This window comes from Oenanthe melanoleuca, chromosome 3 (assembly GCF_029582105.1).
Source record: "Oenanthe melanoleuca isolate GR-GAL-2019-014 chromosome 3, OMel1.0, whole genome shotgun sequence".
NCBI lineage: Eukaryota > Metazoa > Chordata > Aves > Passeriformes > Muscicapidae > Oenanthe > Oenanthe melanoleuca.
In genome coordinates this window covers 1,288,812-1,315,843 of record NC_079336.1, presented here as the reverse complement: position 1 = coordinate 1,315,843, position 27,032 = coordinate 1,288,812, and the positions used below count along the sequence as shown (strand labels likewise).

Sequence of the window (27,032 nt, the reverse complement as noted above, 5' to 3'; positions counted from 1 at the left end):
GATTCTAATTCTATATCCAGCCTGTAGGGTCTGAACAAATAGTGAGAGAGTTTTTTGAGGATTTTTTTTTTTTCCCATCCCAATATAAATTTCTCTTCCCCAATTAAGGAATTACAAGAGGGCAACCCAAAAGGCCTCTCTATTAATAATGCAGAATAGCTGAGTATACTTTAATTTATTCCAATGGATTAAATGAAAATTAATTTAAGCTTCTAAATAGAGGAATTAAGATAATTAGGGGGTGACTTCAATTTTTAAGCATTTTTAAGCCATTTCTAAAAAAAAAAAATGGGTGAAGGCAGCAGCTGTAAATTAAAATTTCAGATTCATCAGGCAACACTCTGCCTTCCATTCAGGGCTGAGTTAATGAGGTCACAGCTGAACACTACAGGGGGGGAGAGGGGCAAAGAATTAAAAATAATTGCAATTGTATCCCACTTCAGACAGCTGTTCCCCACCTCAATCCCAAAAATCCTCCCCAAAACTGAGGGCAAACCCAAGGCCCTGACTTGATTTTCTCAGTTAATAATTCACCAGATAAATATTTGACAGGAATTCCCACTTATTTGTTTCTGAGGCCCCCTAAAAGGGTTTTTTTTTAGTGCTCTCAAAATAGATGAAAGAACATTTTGCCCTCCAAATTTTGGATTTTCTCCTGTTTGAGGCCAGGAGTTTGTTGTCAGCTCTGTTTTGGGGGAAATCTCTGGAACACTCAGCCAAAAAATAATGAGATTAATCAGAGTGAGGGAAACAAGGCAAGAAAAAAGATTCTGCAGAGGATAATTACAATTTCTTTCTCAGTGAAATAGAATAAAGAAAAATAAATATCTGTTGGAAAACCCCTACAAAGCCTTTTTAAACAGTAAATAGGTATGAGACAAAATAGAGATTTTTGAGTGTTCTGTCTTCTTCCTTCTTCTTCATGATTTCAGGTGGATTTTTGGCTAAATAAAACCAAAGGTCACAAGTGTTTGGTTATTAAGTCAAAAGTATAAATAATATAGATTTTAGCTCTTTATTAGGATATTCAGCTTTTTTTTTCTCTCCCCATTTTGCTCACTTTTAGCTGGAAGTCTTGCAGAACTCTTTGTACTTGAAATAAAAATAAATAAACAACTGAGCCCTAACATGAGAAAATTTGTGGGTTTTATCCTAATTCTGAGTAAAGGCAAAAAAAAAATAATAAAGACAAGCTACTAAATTAACTAATCCATAACAGGTAGGGAAGCAGCAGGATGGGGCAGTGTGAAAAATAAACTTTATTTTTTGGTAGATTTTAAAAAGTTTAATAAGAAATAATAAAGAAAATGTTGTAACAGATGGATGCTTGGCATTTAGCTGAGAGCACATTTGCTGTTTTGGAGAAACTTTAAATTTATTAGTTTGTTGCATATTTATAAACTTATCATAGATTTTGAAAACTTTTTATAAGTTATTTTTTTATATTTTAGGAATTATTTTACATGGTTACTTTTTGAGTCTGCTTTTTTAGACCATATATTTTTTTGGCTGTGGTTTTAATTTTTTTTGTTAGTTTTAATTTGGGTTGTGGTTTTTAATTTTTATAGATAGTTGGTAACTCTTGATAATAGGTATTTTTATTGGGTGTTATCTAATTAAGCAGGTAGTTTACTTAATACAAAGATATTTTATTACTTAGTGTTATTTTTAAACTGTATCTTAAAAACCATTAAAAACCCAATAAAAACACCTATTATTAATATACCAATTACCCACACAAATCATCTGTAAAAATTAAAAAGCACAGCCCAAATTAAGACTAAAAAAAGCCAAAAAACACATATACTCTAAAAAAAAAATACTCAAAAAGTAGCCATGTAAAACAATTCCTAAAATATAAAAAATAGTTTTAAAAAAGTTTGAAAATGTATAGTAAGTTTATGAATATGCAACAAGCTAAAAAATTTAAGTGTCTCCAAAACAAGTGTGCTCTTAAATGCCAAGCACCCAGCTGATATAACCTTTTATTTTATTATTTATATTTATTTATTATTTTATTTTATTTTATTTTATTTTATTTTATTTTATTTTATTTTATTTTATTTTATTATTTATATTTATGTCTGTTATTATCTTTTATTAAACCTTTTGAAATCCACCAAGAAAATAAACCTCATTTCTCACACTAGGAATGATTTGCAAAGGAAGAGGAAAGAAAAGATCTGTGTTTTAGCCACAAGATTTGGAGGACAGAATTCCAAATAATTCTTTTTTCTTGGATGTGAGGGAAAGACTTTTTCTGGAAGATTTGGATAATCTGTCATCCAAAAAAACCACAGAGAAAAACCTGGAGGAAAAGTGACTTTCATGCATTTAAATCAAACCTTGTAATTGAATATTTTTATATTTTTGTTTCCTTGGTTTTATTTTTTTTTTTGGTTTTTCATTATTGACAACAAGCAAACCTGAAACCCAAGGTCAAACTTTATAATCTTATTATTCTCTGCAGTTCCACCTGCACAGGGAGGGTTAAAATGTAAAATAAAGAGGGAAAATGAATTCTCAGGAGCAGAGAATTCAGCCCTGGCTCTGCTGATTCTCAAGGACACACAATTCACCCACTCCTCCATAAAGACAGGCTGCAGATAATTGACAATATCATTGAGTCCTTATGGAGTGGAAAATATGTAATACATGGGAGTTTTCAGGGAGAAAATTTAAAATCATGAGTGATGCTTTCAGAGCTGGCAGTGGGGAGAAGAAAACGAGTGGCTGGCCAGAGCTGTCTCCCTGAATTTATAAAAAAAGATGTTTCTCCTTGCTGGACACGCCAACTTTTGTCCTACAAATGGAGAAACAGGGAATATAAATAAGTTTACAAATTGAAAGCAACTTTGAGAAGATAAATTTCGGGCTTTCCAAGAACTACAAGGAGCCTTCCTCCCCTTGTTCAAATTCAAATGAAGCAGCTCTTTGTGCTTCTCTTTTCAAATTTCCTTCCCTGTTTCCATGGGAACCTCCAGGAGGCCAAGCTCAGCGAGGGGTGTGAAAAGGGGAGGGAGTCAAAGGGCAGAATTTGGCTCGGGAGGACCCAGATGCCAACCTTTGTCCCCCCACAAAGAGGGGGTAACCATAGGAACAACTCTGCAGGACACAGCAGGAGCTGGGGGGGCCAAAATCGCCAGGAAAATGGGAAGAAAATGGGAAGAAAATAGGGAAAACACGATGCCAGGACTTGGTAAAGTCTTAAAAAGAAAGCAAAATGAAAGAAAACTTGAAGGGCCGAGCATCCAACTACATCCAGATTGATTGATAAGAGATCACAGAAAAAATGGGAAGAAGGGATTCCCAAATCTGACAGAAGTGAATGTTCTGTGAGATGCTGAAGGGCTCTGCCAGGCTAGGAGCATTGCAGCTCATCCAACTACTCCAAAAAAAAACCATGGAAATAGCTGCTCCATAAAAATATAAATATGGCAGGTTGTGATTATTGCACTTGTAAAAGAGACAGCAGGAGGATGAGCCCTGTAAAACCACTAATGGCACAGCAAGGAAAGCTTGTTGTGTCTTCAGCACAAAAAGCAGGGAATAAAAAAGCAGCAGGTGGTTTATTGAAGATTAAAAAAAAAAAAAAAAACAAAACAAAGCAAAGAAACAACAGTAAATTGTGATTTGTGTGGATGTTGTTCTGAATGTCAGGAGAAAATGGATCAATTTGGAGAATATCAGAAATATGTCCCTGTACTGAGGATGGTTCTGGTGATGCCAGAATGAGGACATGGAATTGCTGGAGCAGCACAGAGATGCTCCAAGGGCTGGAATTCCCAAAAAAGCTATGGCTGCCCCTGGAAGTGTCCAAGGAAAGACTGGAGTGACCTGAGATAATGGGAAGTGTCCCAAATCCATAAAAACCCTCTGAACTCCCTCTAAACTCACCAATGCCCCCCAAAACAGAGAAGGGAACTGCCATGCCAGCAAGACAATTATTTCTGACAGCTGCTCCTTGGTGCTGAAGTGATCCCAGATTTATTCCTTGTCTTCTGTCTGGTGTGGTTTTTATTCCAGATCCATCCACCCTCTAACTGGAACCACCACCACACACCAGAAAAAAGCAGGGAAAAGCCAATTTCCAACACACAAAAAGCACATCCCAACCAAGCCATTCTGCTTTTAAGCAGCCAGACATTATTTATTGCTTATTTTTTGCACAAAAATCATACAAAGATGGGAAGGAATAGCTGTGACCTCATAATGGGTGAGATTGGTAAAAGGCAAACCAAATATTCCCAAAATATTACCAGAGAATTTCATCCTCTGGCACCTAAATCTGTCAAGCTACAACTGACTGTGCAGAGCTCTGTTATTTAACAATTCCAAATAAATCTGTGCTTGTTCCACCTTTCCTAATAATTCCTCCTTAAGGCTCCACCAGCTGCTGCAGAATGAGCCACAAGGCAGAGCCATCTGCCTCCCTGACCCCAAAAACATCCCCCTGGGAATACATCTTGATTAAGATGTGCAGCATTGACTTTCAACTGAATCTTTACATAAAAGATTTTTTTTTTTCCCCTTCCCCTATGTTTGCATTAAGCCATTAAGGTTTAACTTGGTTCTCCCATTTCCATCGTTCAGAATTAATCTTGGATTTGAGCAAATATGAAAAAGTGACAAAGTTCATCTCTCTGTCATTTTAACAAAACCTCAAAACCTTGTTTTTCTCTCTTCCTTTTTTCCTCTCACTGTCATAGCCAGCATTAAAAATACTCACATCTTGTTCTCATTAACAAACATAAAAGACTAAAAATCAGTATTTCTTAAATTATTCCTTGGGGAATATGTGTTAGGTAGGGGGGGGAAAAAAATCAGTGTTTCTCACACCTGTGATTTTATTTTGGTATTTGGGCACTGGTGATCTCCAGGCAGAAGTTTGACCCCTTGAGTGTTTTGTGCTTCTTTTAGAAGGAAATCTCAATTTTTAGATCCCCCAAACACAAACCACTGCACACAGCAGCCCAAAATTCCAAATTTATTCCTGGATATTGTCTGAATTAACTGCTGCCAAATATTCTCATCCAAAACTCTTTCCCTTTTTCCCTCCAGCCTCCACCAACCTCAGAGCAGCTCCATCAAACAGAGCTCTGTGTTTTATCTGAATGCAAATTTCCACCTCCTGTGGCAGCTCCTCCTGTCCAGACAATCAAAATTATTCTCTCTTCATGGAATTTGCAGAATTCACTCAGAGTACACTGGATTTTCCTGTGAAAACATCCAGCTGATGGCTCTAACAGGAGCTCTGCTCCCTCAGAAACCTCGTTTTACAGAATTGTCAGATCATGCTCATTTTTGTATGAAACCTGCTGGGGGATGTAACAGCTCTGGTTCTTCCCAGATTATCTTTTCCCACTAAGGATTTCACCTTTCCATGACACTTTGCAGATCAAGCCTGAACCAGAGGCTGCTGCATTTCAAACAGTTGAGCTCCAGGAATTCCCAAGGACATCATCAGCAATTCCTTGACTCCAGCTTTGCTTTAACAATAAAATCTAAAAGTTGGGGTTTTTTTGTTTTTTGTTTTTTTTTTCCAAGGTAAAAAACTCCAGCTGGAGATAAGAGAATATAAAATGAATGAAATGGAAGGCTTTAATCAGCTGGAGCACTGCTCACATCCCTGTGATCCTGCACAGCTCCATTGTTCTGAGGGGATCACAGAGAAAATTAATCCTTGCCTGAGATCAGGGTGCTTACAAAACAGCAGCTGATTAAAAACAACTTTTCCATCAGCTTTATGTGCCTGTGCTTCCAGGAGTCTGGGAGGCAGAGCTGAGGAACAGAGAGCCAAGAAGTGTGAAATTTGGGATCTGAACAGAGAAGGCAGAAAAAGGAAAGGAATAAAAGTGGAATTAAGTTAAGGATTTCCCACTCTGCTTTTTTGATGATTATTAGGAAAGAAACTCTAAATGAGCCACTTAATACCATATTTAATACCTACCTCTGCTGGAAAAATTCCTCTTATCACAGATGTTGAGATTGGGCTGGGAATAAATACAGCTATGCCTTCTGTTAATGCCATTTTAAATACACTCTGGTTCTTTTCTAATTAAAAAAAAGGTGGAAAAAATGGACTAAGACTCCAAAAAATAGGGCTGGCAAGGGCACACAGACCTTGCAGCTCTGTGGCAGGTCAGTGGAATTTCCTCTGTGAGCACCAGAACAGGCAAAAAAATCACTAAATCTGAAATAAGATGTCCTCACAGCTGTAGCTGGATATTCTGTGGAATATTTGGAATATTCTAAATATTCCAAAAAAGGGGATTTAATTTATATCAATGATTTCCTGGTAGGATCAGCACACTGCAAACCCCAAATCATCCTGGGATAACCCAATTCCTCCATCTCCTGGCTAGCTGCATCCCTGAGTCCCAACTGCTGCTCTTTTTTTTTATAGGGAAATAGGAATGGAGTGCAAAGGAAGAGCCATTATCTCCCTGGCCATATGGTGACTGCATCAGCTCCTTTTTAGAGCCTTTAACCTCCAGTTTAATCCCAAAAGAAAACTCAGATTCAGCCCTCAGCCATGTCTGGCTCCTGTCCTTTAAAACCTCTTTGATCCCCTCCAGGATTTTGTGGGGTGCCATAAAAACCAGGGTGAGGAAAAAGAAGTGGTGACAGCTTATTTAATTCAAAAAGCTTGGCAATCATCAAATGAAACTGCTTTTCTTCATCAGTGATGATAAAAGCTGTCATTGAATGGCCACAGGCCACCAAAATTCAGGTTTTCTGATCAAAATGTTTGCCCACAAAAACTGCACTGGGGCAGATAAACCCCACTGCTGCCACACCTCAGCAAATCCTTCAAGGAATATTAAATGGAAAAGGGACAGGAGATAATTCTTTGGAGCAATAATAACCCAAAGAGATGAGAAAACAAGGTCAGGTCCCTGGGGGGGACAGGGTAATTTGAGTTCTCCACCAGCTCAGGATTTATGGATTTATGGAACACACAGAGCTGCAGCATCCTCAGGAATATTTAAGGCACTGCTAAAAACAGATATTCCTGATGGATACTGGCCAAAAACAGCCTGTCAGAAGTTAGAGAAAATGTCACCTCAGAGCATGCTGCTCCACAGTCAGCAAACAATCCCTGGACAGCTCCCAGCTCTGGACAGCTCATCCCAAAAATTCCACAGCAGCTGGAAACTCCTGCCCTGGACACTGGGACTCACATCACACCACTGCAGTCACCACTCCTTTATTGCTGCTTTAGAACAGCACAGGTAAATTTTTTTTTTTTTTTTGCAGCAGAGGCAAAATAATTCTCATTTCAGTCTCTGTTGGATTGGTGTTTGTCCTAAAATAAATCCCCAAAGCCCTGGATGCAGCAGCCCTGCCTCCACTCCTGGATCAAAGCACAGAGCTGAAGGAATTCCCTTCCCAAGGAGCAGGAGCTGATTCCAGAGCACTGATGGGCTGAAAAAAGGGAAATTTAGAGGGGGAAAAAAAATCCTTCCCTGGGAAGGTGGGGAGGCTGTGGAAGAGAATTCCCAGAGAATCTGTGGCTGCCCCATCCCTGGAATGTCCCAGGCCAGGCTGGAGTGACCTGGGATAGTGGGAGGTGTCCAGGATGGACTTTAAAATCTCCTTTACCCCAAACCATCCTGGAATTCCCTGATTTTGCTGATTCTCTCACCTGATGCTGACTTTATTACAATTATGAAGGAACCACATCAGTTTAAAGCCTCAAAGAGGCAATTTAATTTGATTTTTCAAGAAATAATAAATAAGTTTTTAAGCAATAAGCAGCATGGGAAGAGAATTCCACTGAATTTACTGATGGCAAAACAACAGCTACAATAATTCTCTTTTTTTTTTTTCACTCTTTCTTTTATTGCACAAACCAGCTGAATTTTTCTTTTTTTTTTTTTTTTTAAATCAGGAACTGCTGTAAAAAAGAGGTTCTGCAAACCAGAGCTTTACAAAGTACACAAAATGAATCACCCTGACTCTGTTTCTACATCATTTTATGTTCACAGCAACCAGGGAGGGGGCTTGGAAACCAGAGATGTTCCCAGAAAATTCAACATTTAACAGCATTCAGCCACCTGAACATTAAATAATAACTAAACAATAATAATAAAAAAAAATTCCCTCTTCTTAAGTAGATATTAAAGTGCAATCTAAGTTAATACAAAGAATGGGAATAAATTTATGAAAATATGTAGATTTTTAGTCTTTTTTTTTATTTTTTTTGCTGCTGAAAAATCTCAAGTGGGAGAATTTAATGTTGATAAATTTTCGTTTTCCTCACAGCATTCACCTTTACTAAGAAGTGGCCCATAATCTGGAATTACCACCTTAAACACTGATTTTTTTATTGGCTAAAAGGAAGTGTTAAACACACCCACGAACCCAGAATGGCTTTGGTGTGAATTGCAGCATTTTGTGCTAGATAATTTCTGCTTTTAATTTGAATTTTTGCACCACAAAAGGCAGAGAAGCAACAAGAATGGCTTTGGTGTGAATTCCAGCATTTTGTGCTGGAAAATTTCTGGTTTTAATTTGAATTTTTGCACCATAGAGGGCACAGAAGAAAAGCTCAGTTCCCCTCTCCGTGGCAGGAAGCTTCCACAAAAATCAGAATAATTGTTCTGGCTCAGGCTGGAATTATTCCTCTGCACCCAGCAAATGGGATTTAAGTAAAAATTGTATTTTTGACAGTTCTCTTAAAGGAGAGGTTTAATGTGCAAGAAAAAGGCTGAAAAAACAAGCAGGATGTTGGGCATTATTAGGGAAAAATGGGATTTATTCATAAATTGTGTCCACACCCTGGACAAGGACAAGGCAAGGATAAAAAAAAAAAAAAAAGGGGAGAGGAGAATTCAAATTATCCCAGGAATGAAGCAGCAAAATTGCAGGAAGGAGAAGGACACTGCAGGAAAAGCTGGAAGGATTCCATGGAGAGGAAAAGCTTGGGGGATAAAAATCCCAAGAGGGGCTTGAAGGAAAGAACAGAAAAATGATTTAAAATAAGTTAGAGAATGAAAAAAGAAATGAAATTATTAAATTCCAGCATGGTTTGGGTGGGAAGGGAACTTAAATCCCATTCCTGACACTTCCCACCTTTCTGCTTCAACCTTGGAGAAAGGAAATTCCAGCTTATTTTTGCCAAAAAATTCCCTCCTTTTGCCCTGATTTAAAATAAAATTCACTCCTTTTGCTCTGATTTAAAATAAAATTCCCTCCTTTTGCCCTGATTTACAATAAAATTCCCTCATTTTGCTCCATATTCAGGATAACCAGAATCTGCAGATCCAAGCCCAAAGTTCCTCCAAATTTAAGGGAAAAGAGCTGAAATTTTTAAAAAATCCACCACATTTAATTCCAAACTCTTGCACAGACAAACCACACAAAGCTAAATGTTTATATTATTTTAAAATAGCAATGAAAATTCAGTTTCTGTGCTGTCAGGAAAAGAATTACAAGATTATTCTTAAATTTCTTACAGATTTATCCACAAAGGTTCCCCAAGCACTTTAAAAAAAATACAAATAAACCAAAATCTGCATAAATCCTTCATGGAATTTTGAGCAGGTTGAGAGCAAGAACTTGATAAATATTCTGAATTTTCATTCATTTTAGTCTTATCATAGAATAGCAAGTGAGGAAACTCATTGGGTAGGATGGAAAATAGACTGAAAAATTGAAAAAAATTATGATTTTTGAAGGTATTTAAAATACTAAGCACAGGCAGAGCATTTCCCACTCAGTGATATTAAATCAGATTGGATATTAAATATAATATCTATATATAAAATATAAAATTTTAATATTATATTAATATAATTAACATAATTGATAATATTAATTTAGATAATATATTATCTGAATATAATATCTATATATCAGTGATGTATAATCAGATATTAAATTAGGCAGAATATGTAGCCATGAAATATTTTGACTATTTAGAATATGATGGGAAACAGATTGAAAAAAATTTGTATAAATTAAGTTTTTTAAAGGTATTTAAAGTACCAAGCACAGGCAGAGCATTTCCCACTCAGTGATATTAAATTAGATATTAAATTAGGCAGAATGTGTACCCATGGAATATTTTGACTTAGAATATTAGAATTAGAATATTTAGAATATGATGGAAAACAGATTGAAAAAAATTGTATAAATTAAGATTTGTAAAGGTATTTAAAGTACCAAGCACAGGCAGAGCATTTCCCACTCAGTGGGAAATGATATTAAATTAGATATTTATTAGATTTAAAATTAGATATTGATTCAGATATTAAATTAGGCAGAATGTGTACCAAAGGAATATCTTTGACTATTTAGAATATGATATTTTGGGTTATATTTGAATTATTCAATACCTTAATTTATTTTTTTTTTTCATTCTGGATTCTCTCATCAATCATTGATGAACGAAAGGTCGAAATTAGATAAATAAAGATATATTTATGCCAAAAAAAATTAAAAAAAAAATATTTTTACCTCCATAGCCAGAGCTGCAGTTTGCTGGTCATAGTGGTTGAGGAGGTTGGGCATGAAGGTGGAGTTGTAGGGCAGGTCCTGGCACATCCTGAGGATGATGGGCTCACAGGAGAAGAGGCTGTGCCCCCCTGTGGGGCTCACCCAGCCCCCCCAAATCCCCAGGGAGCAGAGCAGCCACCCCCAAGCCATCCCTGCACCCCAACAGGGGGGCCAGCACATCCTCCAGCTCCTCATGGAGCTGCAATTCTCACCAAAATATCACCAGGGTTTGCTGGAGGAAGAGGTTTTGGGTTCAGCATCCTCAGCTCAATGTGTAAGAAATCTTGAAATCTTCTTTTTTTTTTTTTCTTTTTTTTTTTCTTTCTTCTTTTCTCTGTGGCATGAATTAAATATTGGAATTTCAACCACATTCCCACACCACTGAGCCCATGGTGGCAGGGCAGAGCTCCAGGGGATTCCTGCTTTTTTTTTTTTTTGTCCTGGAAAACCTGGAGCAAAAAACACAAGACAAAACACACTGAAAAACTTGGTAAAGCCATAAAAATATTAAAATATTTTACCTCTCAACTCCTAAACTGCTTCAAGGTCTCCTGGGCAAGGCTACAAGGTTCTTCTGCAAGTTTTAATCCTGATTTTTAAAAAAATTTCTGGAGGAAATGAGTGGAAGATGGAGGAATTAAATGGAAGAATTTGATGGAGGATTGCCACTAATTGGCACCAAAATTGACAGAATTGGATGGAAGAAAAGCACCTAAAAATGGTGAAAACACGAGGGTCATATTGATTATTATATTAATATTTTATATATTAATATATAAAATAATATATAAATAATAAATATATAATAAATAATAACAATAAATAATATTATATCATAAATAATATATAATATATATATATAATATGTTATTATATATATTTTAAATTATATAAATTTAAATTATGATTATTAATATTATTTTACATGTTTAATAATCCACCAAATTTAGCAGAATTGGATGGAAGAAAAGCACCCAAAAATGGTGACAACACAGGGGTCATACTGAATATTATATTAATATTTTTATATTTAATAATAATAATTTAAATTTCTGATTACTAATAGAATTTTGCTATTTAATAATCAGAATATTTGTAGAAACTCCCCCACTTTCAGCTTGGCCCCACTGAAACCAGGCTGTTTGTGACTCACTCACATGATAGCATCTCAGGAATAATTATAAATTCTAATTATAAATTCTAATTGTAAAACAAAAACACAAAACCAGTCACCAAGCCCACAAGTCCCAGCTTGTCACTGGCCTGCCCAGGGAGGTTTGGCTACCTGAGCTCAAATCTGGCATTTTAATCTGGTTTTTTTTTTTTAATTGCACATATCCATCCTCTCCTCCATTCACAGAGCCCCAAAAATACAAAAAAAAAAGTCAATTTTTAATAACAATTTTGTCTCACAGAGGTAATATTTGCAAAATCCAGTCTCTAACCAGCTGGTTTAATGTGAATTATTGTTAAAAAAGTAACAGAAATGTAGAAAACTCCAAATATTCCATCAATATTCCCAAAATCTGAACAGATTCCCAATCTTGAGAGAACAGAGATTTTTCCTTTTGCACATTTTTATTTACACAGGCCCATCTTATGGTCAGAAAAATTCAAGTTTTTAAAGCCTTGGTGCAGTTTTGTGGGTTGGACTGGATAATGTTGAGAGGTTCCTTCCAACCTAAACAATTCTGGTTTTTTTTGTGGGAGGGGAAAGGGTTTGGCTGGAGTTTTTTGGAGATAGGTTGGTTAAAAACAAACATGCAGAGAGATGGGAAAAGAAAAAAAAAAAAAAGAAAAAAAAAGGCCAAGCTGCTAAAGATAACCACATTAAATTCAGTTTATTGACAACTTTGCTTCTCCCTCTCACAAGGCACTGAAATAAGGGAAAAAAATAGAAATAGGAGAAGTTGCAAAGCCAGGAAAAACAAAACATGAGCCAAAAAAAAAAAAAAAAAAATAAAGAGGAAAAAAAGGGAAGAAAGAGAACTTCCTACACACCTGAAGTGGTAGAAGCAACACAGCTCAAATCTCAGCTTGTGTTCTGAAATTTTTCAGAAAAACTGCTTAGTTTTGTGAAATTCCCTGGCAGAAAAATTGGAAATAAATGGTTCTTTCCAACCCAAATTTGGTGTGATCCCATGTTGGACAAGGTGCTTAATCCCCCTTAAATCCATTCCCTTGGGTTTAATATTTTAATAACAGCTCCTCAAATTCAGAAAATTTAAAAAAAAATGTTTTTGAGTTTGTTGGCATCTCCAGAATTCTGGATTCATCATTTTTTGTTGTTTCTCCAAAGGATTTTATTCCCCAATTTTCAGTGTGGATGAGCAAGAGACTTTTTTTAGCTCATTGTAATTGAGGTGTAATTGCAGTGATCTGTAAAAAAACCTTCACAAAAAATGGTTCAGAAGCAACCTAAGGTGAACTGGGCTCCAGTTAAAGTCTGCACCACAAAAATTGGGAAAATCCAGGTTAGGATGTGGAGTTTTTTGGGAAAAAGTCCAAGAATGCTCCATAGAAATCTTATTAATGACACACAGAACAGCAGGATCCAAACAGATCCATTTCTCCTCAAAAACAAAGATTCAATAAGCCACAAAATAAAAAGTTAAAAAATAAAGTTTTAACTATGCAAAAAACAGAAAAAAAATTCATCTTGTTCCTTTTCCATTTCACGTTCAAGTTCATAATTAAAGTATCATAAATAAAATTAAGAATGTATTTCCAGGAGGTTGGAAAGCACATCAAAACAAAGAACCTGGCCCTGGGAAAAGTGAAACAATTCAAATAAAAAGAAAGGAAGGTTCCATTGTGCAAGGAGTTTTGCAGTGGATGATCCATGGATCGGTGCAGACAGATGGGTGCTGCAATAACCTGAGTGTCAGGAGATCTCTCACCACAGATCCAGTCTGTGCACTCTGGGTTAAGGCTCTGCACTTATTTTGGGGTTATTTTGGTGATGCATATGAAAACAAAACACTTTGGATGACACCAGGGATAAAAACAAGGAGGGGTGGCTTCCCCTCCCACCGCAAGCACTGGAAATAAAACGTAGCAAAAGGAGCAGTTTGTTGGTGTGGTTGTGGATTTTTACATTGTTTATCAGCCCATGCAATTCTTGCTGGGAAAGATTAATTAAGACATGCACTGACAATTATTATAAAGAGTGAAAATTCACGAGGAGGAAGGGTTGATTCCCACAAGGAATTTTTTTTTTTTTTTTTTTTTCAAAGTCCCTAAGGGAGCAATGAGGAAGAAGAATGAACTTATCAGACTTTAGGAAAAAAGAGAAAAGGGGAGATAAAACCACAAACCAGAGGAGAGGAAAATGTCCTCTCAGCTATTCCCCACCCAACTCTGACCCTGGAGAAAGCAGAACTCATTCACTGCATCTCCCCAGCCCTTCCCCACCCACACCAGGGCACAAAAGGAGAATAAATTATTCTCCCAGCTCCTTTCTAATTAATTACTCAGAGGGAAAGCAGCTCCAGCGCTGTTTTGAGGGACAGTTATCCCCCCACATCCCTTATTTCAATTAGCAGCAGAGGGAGCATGGAAAGGCAGAAACAACCCTGGCGAGATTTTCCATGATTGTCACGGGATAGAATGGTTTGGGTCGGAGGGGACTTTGAATCTCATCTAATTCCAAGCCCAGCCCCGGTCGGATACGGAGGGACAGGTCTGTCACCTCTCCAACAGAAGGGCCTGGGGAGGGCAGTCCCGGCGTGGGCAGCGGGCAGAGCCAGCGGCGCTTTCCGAGAGGCGCAGGAACAAGTGCAAGGAACAAGGGCGGGATCAGCATCGCTGCGGCACGGCCGGGGGGCGGAGAGCGGCGGGTCCGGCCGGGGTCCGGCCAGGGTCCAGCCCAAATTCAGCCCGGGTCTAGCCTGGGTCCGGCCCAAATTAAGCCCGGGGCCAGCCTCGATCCAGCCCGGGTCCAGCCCAAATCCAGCCCGGGTCCAGCCTCGATCCAGCCCGGATCCAGCCCGGGACCAGCCCAAATTCAGCCCAGATCCAGCCCAGGACCAGCCCAAATCCAGCCCAGATCCAGCCCGGGTCCAGCCTCGATCCAGCCCGGGTCCAGCCCGGGTCCAGCTCAAATCCAGCCCAAATCCAGCTCAGATCCAGCCCAAATCCAGCCCGGGTCCAGCCCAAATCCAGCATGGGTCCAGCACGAGTCCAGCCCGGATCCAGCCCAGATCCAGCCTGGATCCAGCTCAAATCCAGACCGGATCCAGCCCAAATACAGCCCGGATCCAGCTCAGATCCAGCCCAAATACAGCCCGGGACCAGCCCCGATCTAGCCCAAACTCAGCCCAAATCCAGCCCGAGTCCAGCCCAAATACAACCCGGATCCAGCCCAGATCCAGCCCGGGTCCAGCCCGGATCGCCCGCACCGCCTTCCCGGAGGGATCCGGGGAGAGCGCGGACAGCGCGGCACCCCTGGAGCCCTGAGTGAGGATCCAGCATTCCCCGGACCTTCAGCGAGGATCCGGCATCACCCGAGCCCTCAGCGAGGATCCGGCATCCCTGAGCCCTCAGCGAGGATTAACATCCCCCGAGCCCTCAGTGAGGATCCGGCATCACCCGAGCCCTCAGCGAGGATCCGGCATCCCCGAGCCCTCAGCGAGGATCTAACATCCCCTGAGCCCTCAGCGAGGATCTAACATCCCCGAGCCCTCAGCGAGGATCCGGCATCCCCCGAGCCCTCAGTGAGAGCGGTGAGGCTCCACCTCAGCGAGGTTCCAGCCCTCAGCGAGGCTCCAGCATTCCCCGAGCCCTCAGTGAAGGCGGTGGGGATCCAGCATCCCCTCCCCGGGGCCGCAGTACCGCACTACGGCACGCCGAGGCCGCGCCAGCATCCCCGGCCTCACGGGGAGCGGATCCGGCCCGTTCCCGGCGCTCAGGGCCGGCATCCCCCCGTTCTCCACCCACCCGCCGAGCTCAGCAGCACCGGCATCCCCGATCCCCGCGCTGCGCTGCACGGCCCCGCCGCCGCCTGTGCCCGGGGCGGGCAGGACGAGCCGCTGAGGGCAGCGCCGTGTCCCTGCCGTGTCCCTGCCGTGTCCCTGCCGTGTCCCCGCCGTGTCCCCGCCGTGTCCCCGCCGTGTCCCCGCCGTGTCCCCGTTACCTGCGCGGCTCCCGCCGCCCTCACGGTCCCGCGCGCGCTCCTCGGGCGGCGGCGGCGGCAGCGCCCGGCCACGCCTCCCGCATGACCACGCCCCCGCGCCAGCACGCCCCGCCCACTCCAGCCGCCCAGCCAATCAGAGCGCGCCAGACTGGTTGCTAGGTAGATCCGAAACCCCGGCCGCTCTAACCCCGCTGGGGGGGCTCTGATTGGCTGGCGCCCCCCGGGGTTGCCATGGAGACGGGATGCGGACGGGAGGGAGGGAAAAGGCGGGAGCTGATTGGTTGGCGCCGCTCCCTCCCCCGGGGTTGCCATAGCGACGGGATGCGGATGTGGGGGGGGAGGAGGAAGAGGAGGAGGCGGCGTCGGCAGGCGGGAGGAGGAAGGTGAGAGGACACGGGGGACACGGGGGGCAGGAGCGGACACACCCCAGGGGACACCAAATGCGCTGGGACACGGCGGGGAGGTGGCACAAACTCCGCTGGGAATGCGGAGGGGATAAGGGATTCGGGGAGGAAGGTGGGAAATGTCAGCGGTGTTCCCACTGTTTCCATCCCTACGGATGGAGGTGCCCAGGTGAGAAAGAAGCCGGTGGCACCTGGGCTGTGAAGGAGGACATGGAGCAGCTGGAGCGTGTCCAGGGCAGGGAACAGAGCTGGGAAGGGGCTGGAGCACCAGGAGAGAATGAGGGAGCTGGGAAGGGGCTCAGCTGGAGAAAAGGAGGCTCAGGGGGAACCTTGTGGCTCCGCACAACTCCCTGACAGGAGGGGACAGCCAGAGGGGTCAGGATTTCTCCCAGGGAACAGGGACAGGAGAGGGAACAGCCTCAGGCTGGGCCAGGAGAGGCTCAGGCTGGATATTTGGGTGGTCAAGCCTTGCCCAGGGCAGTGGTGGAATCCTCATCCCTGGAAGTGTCCAAACGCCACGAGGATGCGGCACTTGGGGACACGGGTTAGTGCCGGGCTCGTGTCTGGGTTTGCTCAGGTTTTCACCAACCTGAACAACCCTGTGATTCCAATAATAGGGGTTTAAAGGCATCACGAAAACAAAATAAGCTCAGGGAATGCTTGGATAACACATTGGCATCCATGGACAACTCCCAGCCTTGCTGGGCTATTGATTATTGGTTATTGATTATTGATTATTGATTATTGATTTCAGCCCCAGCTCCTTCCTACTCCACCCTCTGCCCTGCCTGTACCTCTGCTTGGTGCTGCTGCTTAAAACCTTCCTCCCACCACTGCACTGTTTATTTTGATATATTAATTTATAATCAAAATTGCACTCCTTTAACTTGAGGTTGATTCAGTTAAATCCTAAAATTTTTAAGTTTATTCCCAGCTGAATTTTTCCATTGTTCCATTGGTGCCACATGGATTGATGAGATTAAGGGAACACATCCTTAAACCTCTGCATGCAGCAGAACAAAGGTTTTATTTCTGCAGAGATGTGGTTTAAAAATCATGAATAAATAAATAAATCATAAATATAATAAATAAAGTGCTTCTGCTTCTGCAGGAGTTGTTTTGGGAATGGTTAAGCAGAGATTAGCCCAGGTAAAAGAAATTCTTCCTGGTTAATGGGATGAGATCATGATGGATTGTTGAGCTTTCTTCAATGGAATAATTTATTTTTTAAACCATTTTTAAATTTCAAATTGTGCTGGAATAAGTGGAGGTATTTCCAGTGGTTTCCAAGTGACACTTTCCTGCTGATAAAATGCACCATTCCTGTCTCCTGCCCTGTGAAATTTTGTTCCACAAATTTCTTGGATCCTCCCATCCCAACTGGGAACCATTCCAAGGGACTCTGGCAATTTTGCTCTTTTTAACTCTGCATAAATCACAAAACTCGGGATTTTTTCCCCCAAATTTCTTTTGCACTGACATTTACCATACCCACCACCTGCTCCTACATTTCCAATTTTTTTTTTTTTTAATGTAATTATGGCATTATGGAATGATAGAATTATGGAATTTTTGTATTATGGAATTATGGAACTATGGAATTATGGAATAATGGAATTATGGCATTATGGAATTATGGAATTATGGAATAATGGAATAGTGGAATTATGGAATTATGGAATAATGGAATTATGGAATTATGGAATTATGGAATAATGGAATTTTGGAATTATGGAATTATGGAATAATAGAATTTTGGAATTATGGAATTATGGAATAATGGAATAATGGAATAATGGAATTTTGGAATTATGGAATAATGGAATAATGGAACTTTGGAATTATGGAATTATGGAATTATGGCATTATGGAATGTGACTTCTCCATGTCACCCACCCAGATCATCACATCCAAGCCCTGGCCCTGCACAGACATCCCCAAAATTCAGTTTCAGACTTTCCCCAGATCCTGAATTTCAGACAGACTTTCCTCAGACCCTGAATTTAATATTTTTCAAAGATCCTGAATTTTCAGACTTTCCCTAAATCCTGAGGTTTCAGACAGATTTTCCTCAGATCCTGAATTTTCAGACTTTTCCCACATCCTGAATTTTCAAACAAACTTTCCCCAAATCCTGACCCACATTTTTGGCTCTTTAGGGATTTCCAAAGATTCCACCCCAACCCTCAGAGCTGCTTTGGGAATGGGGCTGCTCCAGCCACAAAATCCCAAATTGAAAATTGCAGGGAAACAAAACAGAAACGAGGCAGGGGATGATCCCAAATCCACCATAAAAAAAAAAAAAAAAAAAAAAAAAGAGAGAGAGAGAGAGAGAGAAAAAAAGAAAAAAAAAAAAAAGAAAAAAAGAGAAAAAAAGAGAAAAAAAAAGAAAAATAAAAAAAAGAAAAAAAAAGGGGGGGAAAAAAAAGAGAAATAAGGAGGAAAATAAAAAAAATCAGATTTTTGTCAACGAATTTATTTCCTGAGCACGGAGGGGAAAATGCAACAGATTTTTGCTTGGGATATTTTTGTTTTCTGTTTGTTAGTTTTTTGTTTGTTTTTGTTTTGGTTTTTGTTTGGTTGGTTGGGCTTTTGTGTATTTTGGTTTGTATTTTGGTTTTTCAGGCTTTTTTGGATTTTTTAAAGGGTGTTTTGCATGCATATGGTTTTTTTTTTTGTTTTTTTTTTTGCTTGTTTGAATTGTTTTATTTTATTTTTGTTTTCATTTTTAAATCGATTTTTTTTTTTACTCTGTAATAACACAAGAAAGGAAGGAAAAAATAAACAGAAAATTGATGTGATTTTTGAAGATTAATCCATTGAAAAAAAGAGGAACTTGGGTCTGGGAGTAGCTACAAAATCCCTTTTTCTGGGTGGATTTTGATGTGTTTGGGTTCAGCACAGGCTGGTAACACAAGATGGGATTTAATTCATGGATTTGCCTTTTTTTCCCCCAAAAAAATCCCATTATCCATCCTGCCACCATGAAGCTCCAAAGTGATTTGAGGTATTTACAGAAAAAAATTGCAGAATAAATATATGCAGGGAAGGGAGATTATTGTAAAATGTGGTAAAGAAATTACATTTATATGTATATTTATATGTATATTTATATGTATATTTATATGTATATTTATATTTATATTTATATCTACATTTATATTTATATTTATATTTATATTTATATTTATATTTATATTTATATTTATATTTATATTTATATTTATATTTATTATTTATATTATTTTCCAGCCTGGAAATTGGATAGCTGAGGTGGGGAATGAAGATGAAGGGGAAAATAAAAAATAAAAAAGTAAATAAAAATAAAATAAAATCCCTTTTATTATGCCTGGGAAATTGTGGAAAAAATCTGATTTACCCCAGTGGAAATTCCTGCAAAAATTTTGTCAATGTTGGAATAAACCTTTAAGGTCATCAAGTCCCACCATCAACCACTGAATTTCAAATTATTTTCCCATTTTGGGTCATTGCTGTGCTATGAAATCATTGGATTCCTTATTAAAATTATTTTTTTTCCCACCAAAAAAGTGCTATAAAACCATTGCACATTAAATGCTATTAAATCATTGGATTCCTTGCTAAAAATCTTTTTTTTTTACATGAAAACAAAGAAATGGCACAGGGATAACACCCATTTTTGTCCAATTAAATAATTAAATTCCTTGTTAAAAAAATTGCAATATTTTTTCCATAAAAAGTAAGGAATGGCACAGGGATAACACCCATTTTTGTCCAATTAAATCATTAAATTCCTTGTTAAAATTTTATTTTGTCCCACAAAAACAAAGGAATGGCACAGAGATAACATCCATCTTTTTTCTATTAAATCATTGGACTCCTTGTTAAAAATCTTATTTTTTTCCACAAAAACAAAGGAATGGCACATGGATAACATCCACTTTTGCCCAATGAAATCATTAGATTCCTTGTTAAAATTGTATTTTTCCCACCAAAAAAAGTTATATGAAACCATTGCACATGAATTGCTATGAAATCATTGGATTCCCTCTTAAAATCTTATTTTTTTCCATGAGAAAGAAGGAATGGCACAAGGATAACACCCATCTTTGTCCAATAAAATCATTGGATTCCTCTTTAAAAATCTTAATTTTTCTCCACAAAAACAAAGGAATGGCACAGGGATAACACTCATATTTGTCCTATGAAATAATTTAATTCCTTGTTAAAATCTTTTTTTTTTTCATGAAAAAAAAAAAAGAATGGGACAGGGATAACATCCATCTCATAAATCATTGGATTTCTTGGTAAATTTTTTTTTTCCATTAAAAAGAAGAAATAGCAAAGAGATAACACCCATCTTTTTTCTATGAAATCATTAAATTCCTGGTTATTTTTTTTTCCCATGAAAAAGAAGTAATGTCACAAGGTCAATGTCCATTTTTATCATACAAAATAATTAAATTCCTTTTTAAAATTGTATTTTTTTTTCTAGGAAAAAGAAGAAATGGCACAGGGATAACTCCCACCTTTGTCCAATGAAATCATTAGATTCCTTGTTAAAATTGTATTTTTCCCACCAAAAAAAGTTTTATGAAACCATTGCACATGAAATGCTATGAAATCATTGGATTCCCTCTTAAAATCTTATTTTTTTCCATGAGAAAGAAGGAATGGCACAAGGATAACACCCATCTTTGTCCAATGAAATCGTTGGATTCCTTTTTAAAAATCTTATTTTTTCATGAAAAAGAAGGAATGGCACAGGGATAACACTCATATTTGTCCTATGAAATAATTTAATTCCTTGTTAAAATCTTTTTTTTTTCATGAAAAAAAAAAGAATGGCACAGGGATAACACCCATCTCTGTCCAACAAAATCATTCAATTCCTTGTTAAAAATCTTATTTTTTTCCATAAAAAGGAAGGAATGGCACAGGGATAACACTCAACTTTTTTCTATTAAATCATTGGATTCCTTATTAAAATAATTTTTTCCCAGCAAAAAACGTGCTATGAAACCATTGCACTATGAAATCATTGGATTCCCTCTGAAAATCTTAATTTTTTTCAGGAAAAAGAAGGAATGGCACAGGCATAACATCCATAATTTTTCTTTCAATTCAGTGAATTCCCTGTTAAAAATCTCTTTTTTTCCCCATGAAAAAGAAGGAATGGCACAGGGACAACGCCCATCTTTGCCCAATGAAATAATTTAATTCCTTCTTAAAATTGTATTTTTTTTTTCCATGAAAAGAAAGAATGGCACAGGGATAACGCCCATCTTTGCCCAATGAAATAATTTAATTCCTTCTTAAAAATCTTATTTTTTTCCACGAAAAAAAAGAAATGGCCCATTTTTGTCCTACAAAATCATTAAATTCCTTGTTAAAAATCTTATTTCTTTCCATGAAAACGAAGGAATAGCACAGGGATAACGCCCATCTTTGTGCTACGAAATCATTAAATTCCATGCTAAAATTGTATTTTTTTTTCTTTTTTTTTCCATGAAAAAGAAGAAATGGCACAACGATAACACCCAACTTTTTTCTATAAAACCATTGGATTCCTTGTTAAAATTATGTTTTGCCCACAAAAATAAAGGGTTGGCACAGAGATATCCTCCATCTTTTTTCTATAAAACCATTGGATTCCTTGTTAAATTTTTTTTTCCATGAAAACAAAGAAATGGCTCAGGGATGACGCCCATCTTTATCTAATTAAATAATTTAATTCCTTCTTAAAATCTTTTTTTTTTCCCATGAAAATGAAGGAACGGCACAGGGATAACGCCCATCTTTGTCCAACAAAATAATTGGATTCTTTGTTAAAAATCTCATTTTTTTTCCATGAAAAATAAGGAATTCACAGGGCTAACCCCCCTCTTTGTTCTTTTTTTTTTGGCAGGAGGATCCTCCCTCCCCATGGCGTTTGCACCTCCCAAAAACCCAGATGGCTCCAAGCTCCAGCTCAAGCTGAGCACGTGGACTCCCCTGAACCACCAGCTCATGAACGACAAGGCAAGTTCCCAAAAAAATAAAAAATATAAATAAAAAAAAAAAATTTAAATAAATCAAATAAAACCAACCTGAAAATCGGGGGATCGCGGAATTGTTGGGTTTGGAAGCGACTCACGGAGATCATCCAGTCCAACTCCTCAAGGCAAAACCAACTGGAGGATTTATTTCCTCAATCTTGTCCAGTGGGTTTGGAATAGTCTCAGAATCCTCAATTTCACCAATTCCCAAGCCTGAGAAAAATTTAATTTTTTTCCCATGGAGGTCATGGGAAACGGAATAAAAACCTGGAGGTTTTGCTCCCTGTTACAAGTACAAAGAAATCTTTATGATACATATTTTTGAAATTAACATTAAAAGATGAAAAATTTACTTTTTTTTTTTATTTGATTTGCTACTTTGCCAAATAATTTGCTTCTTTTAAGAAAAAAAGTGGATTTTTTTTTTGCTGAAAGTCATAAAATTGTCCTTTTTTTTTTTTTTTTTTTTTTTTGGCACCAAAGTCCTCCAGTTTTACCCCAGAGCAAACTGAGTGTGAGTCAAAGGTGATCATGAGTAATGGAATAAGAACTTGGAGTTTTGTTCCCCTGTTGGAAATGCAGAGATATTAGCCACATAAATCTTTATGGTAAAATAATCTGAAAAGATGGAAAAATCTATTTTACCTATTTAAAGCAAACAAGTATTTAAATACAGCTATTCTTTAAAAATAGCTTTAAAAAAAAAAAAGAGAAGGTGAATTTTTTCTTTTTTTTTACTGAAAGTCACAAAATTGTGCTTTGGGGCAGGGGGGTGAAGAACTGACATTCCTTAAAAAAAATAAAATTTCACCACTTTCCTAATAATTTTCTTGTGTTTAATCCCTTATACCATAAAAAGATGAAACGTTGTCTCCTGTCTGGATACCTCTGGCATTAAAATTAATTTGATTTTTCCCTTGCTCCCTAATTAAACTCCTCTGCATCCAGCATTTCTTTTTCCCTGTGGAAGGACTTTTACCCCACTTCAAGCCAACACTTGAATTAATTTTATTTCTGATAAACTCAGGAGATTGAGCTCTTTGAAGTCCTTTCAATCTGGCAAATTCTCCAGCCTTTGAATCATTTTGATGTTTCCTACTCCCTTCCAACATTATTTTTGCAGATACACATCACTGTGCAATAAAGTATGACCTAACCAGAAATAAAAAAAACCACATTTTCCCACATTTCCCCACATTTTCCCACCTTTTTTTTTTTTTACTACTCTGCTCCTTAGCCAGTTGGATTGAGCTGCAGCAAAACTTTTAGGGATTAATACTGGATTGTTGAATAAACAGTTCTTGGAGATGCTCCAGGGAGTGAGGAATATACAAGAATATCCCAGAAAATGCCAGAAATTAATATTAAAAATTGAAAAAATACCAGGGATGAACTGGAAAGGCCTTTGGCACATGGGGAACGTGGTGGTGCTGGATTAATGGTTGGACTCAACGACCTTGGGGGTCTTTTCCAACCTTGGAACATTCTGGATTTCTTCCAAGATTTTCCAAGATTTCTTCTTGGAAGAAAAAGATCTTTTCTTGTTTCTGATCCAGGTTTTAAACCACTGACCTGGCAAAAAAAAAAATCCCTTTTTTTTTTTTTTTTTTTTTTTTTTTCCAAATCCCTACCCTGCTCTGCAGCAAAAAAATATTGAAAAATAGCTGCAGCAAAATTAGTTCTGACATTTGGAGTCAGGAGATGTTTTTATGGGTATTTATAGGGAGCTGGAGAGAGAGAAGGTGACATTGTACAGTCAAGGAATTTGTAGATGGAAGGAATGGGAATTAAAGATAGAAGGAAGAGAAGTTTATAGATGGAAGGAACAGGAATTTATAGATGGAAGGAATGGGGATTTATAGATGGAAGAAATGGGAATTAAAGATGGAAGGAACAGGAATTTATAGGTGGAAGGAATGGGAATTTATAGATGAAAAGAACAGGAATTTACAGATGGAAGAAATGGGAATTTACATATGGAAGAAATGGGAATTTATTGATGGAAGGCAAGGGAATTTATAGATGGAAGAGATGGGAATTTATAGATGGAAGGAATGGGAATTTATAGATGGAAGAGATGGGAATTTATAGATGGAAGGAATAGGAATTTATAGATGGAAGGAACAGGAATTTATAGATGGAAGGGATGGGAATTTATATTTGGGAGGAACAGGAATTTATAGATTGAAAGAATGGGAATTTGTAGATGGAAGGAATGGGGATTTATAGACAGAAGGGATGGGAACTTATAGATGGAAGGAAAAGGAATTTATAGATGGAAGGAACAGGAATTTATAAATGGAAGAAATGGGGATTTATAGATGGAAGAAATGGGAATTTATAGATGGAAGGAATAGGAATTTATAGATGGAAGAGATGGAAAATGCAGGGAGAGATGGGGTGTGTGAGAAGTGGACTCGTTGGAACAGGGAATGAGGGGCAGGAGAGGTGGGAATTCAGGGCTGGTCCAAGGCAGAATTGCCAAAATTCCACATTTAGGAGCAGACCTGGGAGTTTATGGTGTCATGAATTTGCTACTTGACAAATTTTGTGTAATTCTGGGTGTCCCATTGGCAGTTCCTGTACATTTCCATGGGTTTTCAAACATGGTGGGGAGTGCACTTGTCCCAGAATTCCTGAATGGTTTGGGTTGGGAGAAACCTAAATCCCATCTCATTCCAACCCTGCCAAGAGCAGGGACAAGTCTCACTATCCCAGGTTGCTCCAGCCTGGCCTTGGACACGTCCAGGGATCCAGGGGCAGCCACAAATTCTCTGGGAATCCTATTCCAGGGCCTCACCGCCCTCCCAGGGAAGAATTTCTTCCTAACATTCAACATCTTCTCAGGGGGTTGGAAAGAGATGATCCTTGAGGTCTATTCCATCCCAAACCATTCTGTGGTTCCTGAAATCTCCTGGATTCAGTGCCCCTGGATCCCTGACAGTGCCCAAGGCCAGGCTGGATGGGGCTTGGAGCAACCTGGGATAGTGGGTTGGAACTGGATGAGCTTTAAAGTCCCTTCCAATCCAAACCATTCCAGGGTTCCATGATTGCTTTAAAGGCAGGACCAGCACCAGGGACAGGCCAAAGCCAAGGAGGCACAATCAGGAAACCCCAAATTGTTCATGGTCACAAAAGCAGGGATGGAATCTCCAGGGTGGTGCTGCAGCTGAGGATGAAGCAAGGGCAGGAGATGGAGAGTCCTGCAGGAAGGGCTGGAATTGGGGAGAGGATTTGCCTTCTGCTGGGCAGGAATTCAGGTCTGAATTCCTCCAGAAGAGCCTCCAGTGGTATTTGCAGCAAAGGATGGAGGGATTTTCCAGCCACTTGAGCATCTTTGAACCCCCTGAAGCCACGGATGTGAGACAGCAGATCCCAAAATCATCCCGGGCCTGTGGCTGCATCCGAGGCACTCCACAGGTGTGGATCCACAAAGCCTTGGAGGAGAGGACATGGGCTTGATTATTACACCAAATTTGGGCCATTCTGTTGCTAATTAACACTCCTGAGTGCCTGGAGAGGCAGAACTTTGTGAGAGCCTCAGCTCAGATGTGTCTCCAAGAACGCTGAAAGCAAATCCGCGTCTGTCTTTGATCAAAGACCATAAACAGCTCCCTCCCCTCTGGAATTCTCCAACCCAAAACTCACATCTTTGACTATTCATCCCTTCCTTGGGGCAAATCCTTTTCCAAGTTCAGCTTGTTGGGTTGTTGGTTTTCTTTTTTCCCTCTGTTTTACCGGTGTCCCCCATGCAAATAAAGCAAATAAAAACTGTCAAATAAAAGAAATGTAATTTCCAGCCATGTCAGAGACACTCCTGCTGGGAGAGACAGAGCTGGAGCTGTCAGCTGCTGCAGCAGCCAGCAGCACTGATAATGTCCCTCCCTGCAGGAGCATCTCTGCACGTCTGGGGTTTGCAATGATCCCGCGTGTTCTCCTGCCCGCGCTTTAATCGCTGCTTTGTGTGCGGTTACAAGCCAGGCTTTTCTCCTCCCTCCCTCCCTTCTTTGATCTATCTGCTGGAAAAAATCATTCCCATCATTCCCTCACTTCCCAGGTCACCATCCCGAGGGTTGAGGTGGTTTTTGTGGTGCTGGGGGAGTCACATGTTAGCGCATGGGGGTGCAGCTCCCTATGGATAAAGGTCAAGGGCAGAAATCCTCCTCTGGATTTTGATAGGGTGGGAGTTGTCACTGCAAAGTGGACAGGGAACAAAGGCTGCTTGTCCTGGTGTGAAGGACAGGGGTCTGCCAAGAAAGGCAGAAGCTTCTCTTTGAAATTGAGAATGGAAACCCCCTCCCTCCAAATTATTATAATTTGGAAATTAAGGGGCTCTCAGGCAAAGAGATGGGAATTAGGAATAACAGTTCTTTACTAGGAAAATTAAAATAGAAATGCAGTATTACACAGAACAATCCCAACCCTGCCAGAGTCAGAATCCAAGCTGACACCCGTCAGTCAGTCAGGGTGTTGGCACAGTCCCATTCAATGGTGGCTGCATCCTCCTGCAGGGGCAGATGTGGTTCAGCTGGAGCAGTGCTCCTGGAGAAGGTGCAGTTTCCTCTGAAGCTCCAGGGATGATGTGCAAAGGTCCAGTTTTCCTCTGGAATCCAGTGGCAAAGGCTGCTCTGCTGTTCCAAATGTCAGTTTTTCTCTGGGTAGGAAAGGCTTGGCTCCTCCCCTGGCTGGAGCATCTCCCAGTGGGATGATGGAATTTTATCAGTCATGCCCTGGGACTCACTGGCCATGAACAGGAGATATCTCCTGGAGGGAGGATGGGCTGTGGAAAGATAAAGATGATTGCCCAGCTGGTTTAAAGATGGCCCATGAGCAGATAATGTGTGCCAGGAGATCAGGGTCACTGCCCCAGCTGGGTTAACAGATGGGGACAGAATTCACATTGCTGGTACATCCTGTATTGCAACCCAAGACACTGCTCTTGTTATCCCATTCCTGAAGGTTTTTTGCTGAGTT

General features: G+C 39.6%; 2 protein-coding genes across 2 annotated transcripts in view; one reads left to right on the top strand and one right to left on the bottom strand.

Moving 5' to 3' along the window:
- FZD3 (frizzled class receptor 3) overlaps positions 1-15,729 on the bottom strand; it is a 48,734-nt gene extending 33,005 nt beyond the window's left edge. Inside the window, exons 1-2 of the mRNA XM_056488254.1 lie at positions 15,638-15,729; positions 10,465-10,952 (exon numbers count right to left, since the gene is read on the bottom strand). Of these exons, the coding sequence (XP_056344229.1) occupies positions 10,465-10,698 (234 nt within the window). The 5' untranslated portion in view covers positions 10,699-10,952; positions 15,638-15,729. The remainder of the gene's footprint in view (positions 1-10,464; positions 10,953-15,637) is intronic.
- A 254-nt stretch (positions 15,730-15,983) lies between these two features.
- The window catches only part of FBXO16 (F-box protein 16), a 36,813-nt gene continuing 25,764 nt past the window's right edge, over positions 15,984-27,032 (top strand). The window contains exons 1-2 of the mRNA XM_056487470.1: positions 15,984-16,020; positions 21,929-22,041. Of these exons, the coding sequence (XP_056343445.1) occupies positions 21,946-22,041 (96 nt within the window). The 5' untranslated portion in view covers positions 15,984-16,020; positions 21,929-21,945. The remainder of the gene's footprint in view (positions 16,021-21,928; positions 22,042-27,032) is intronic.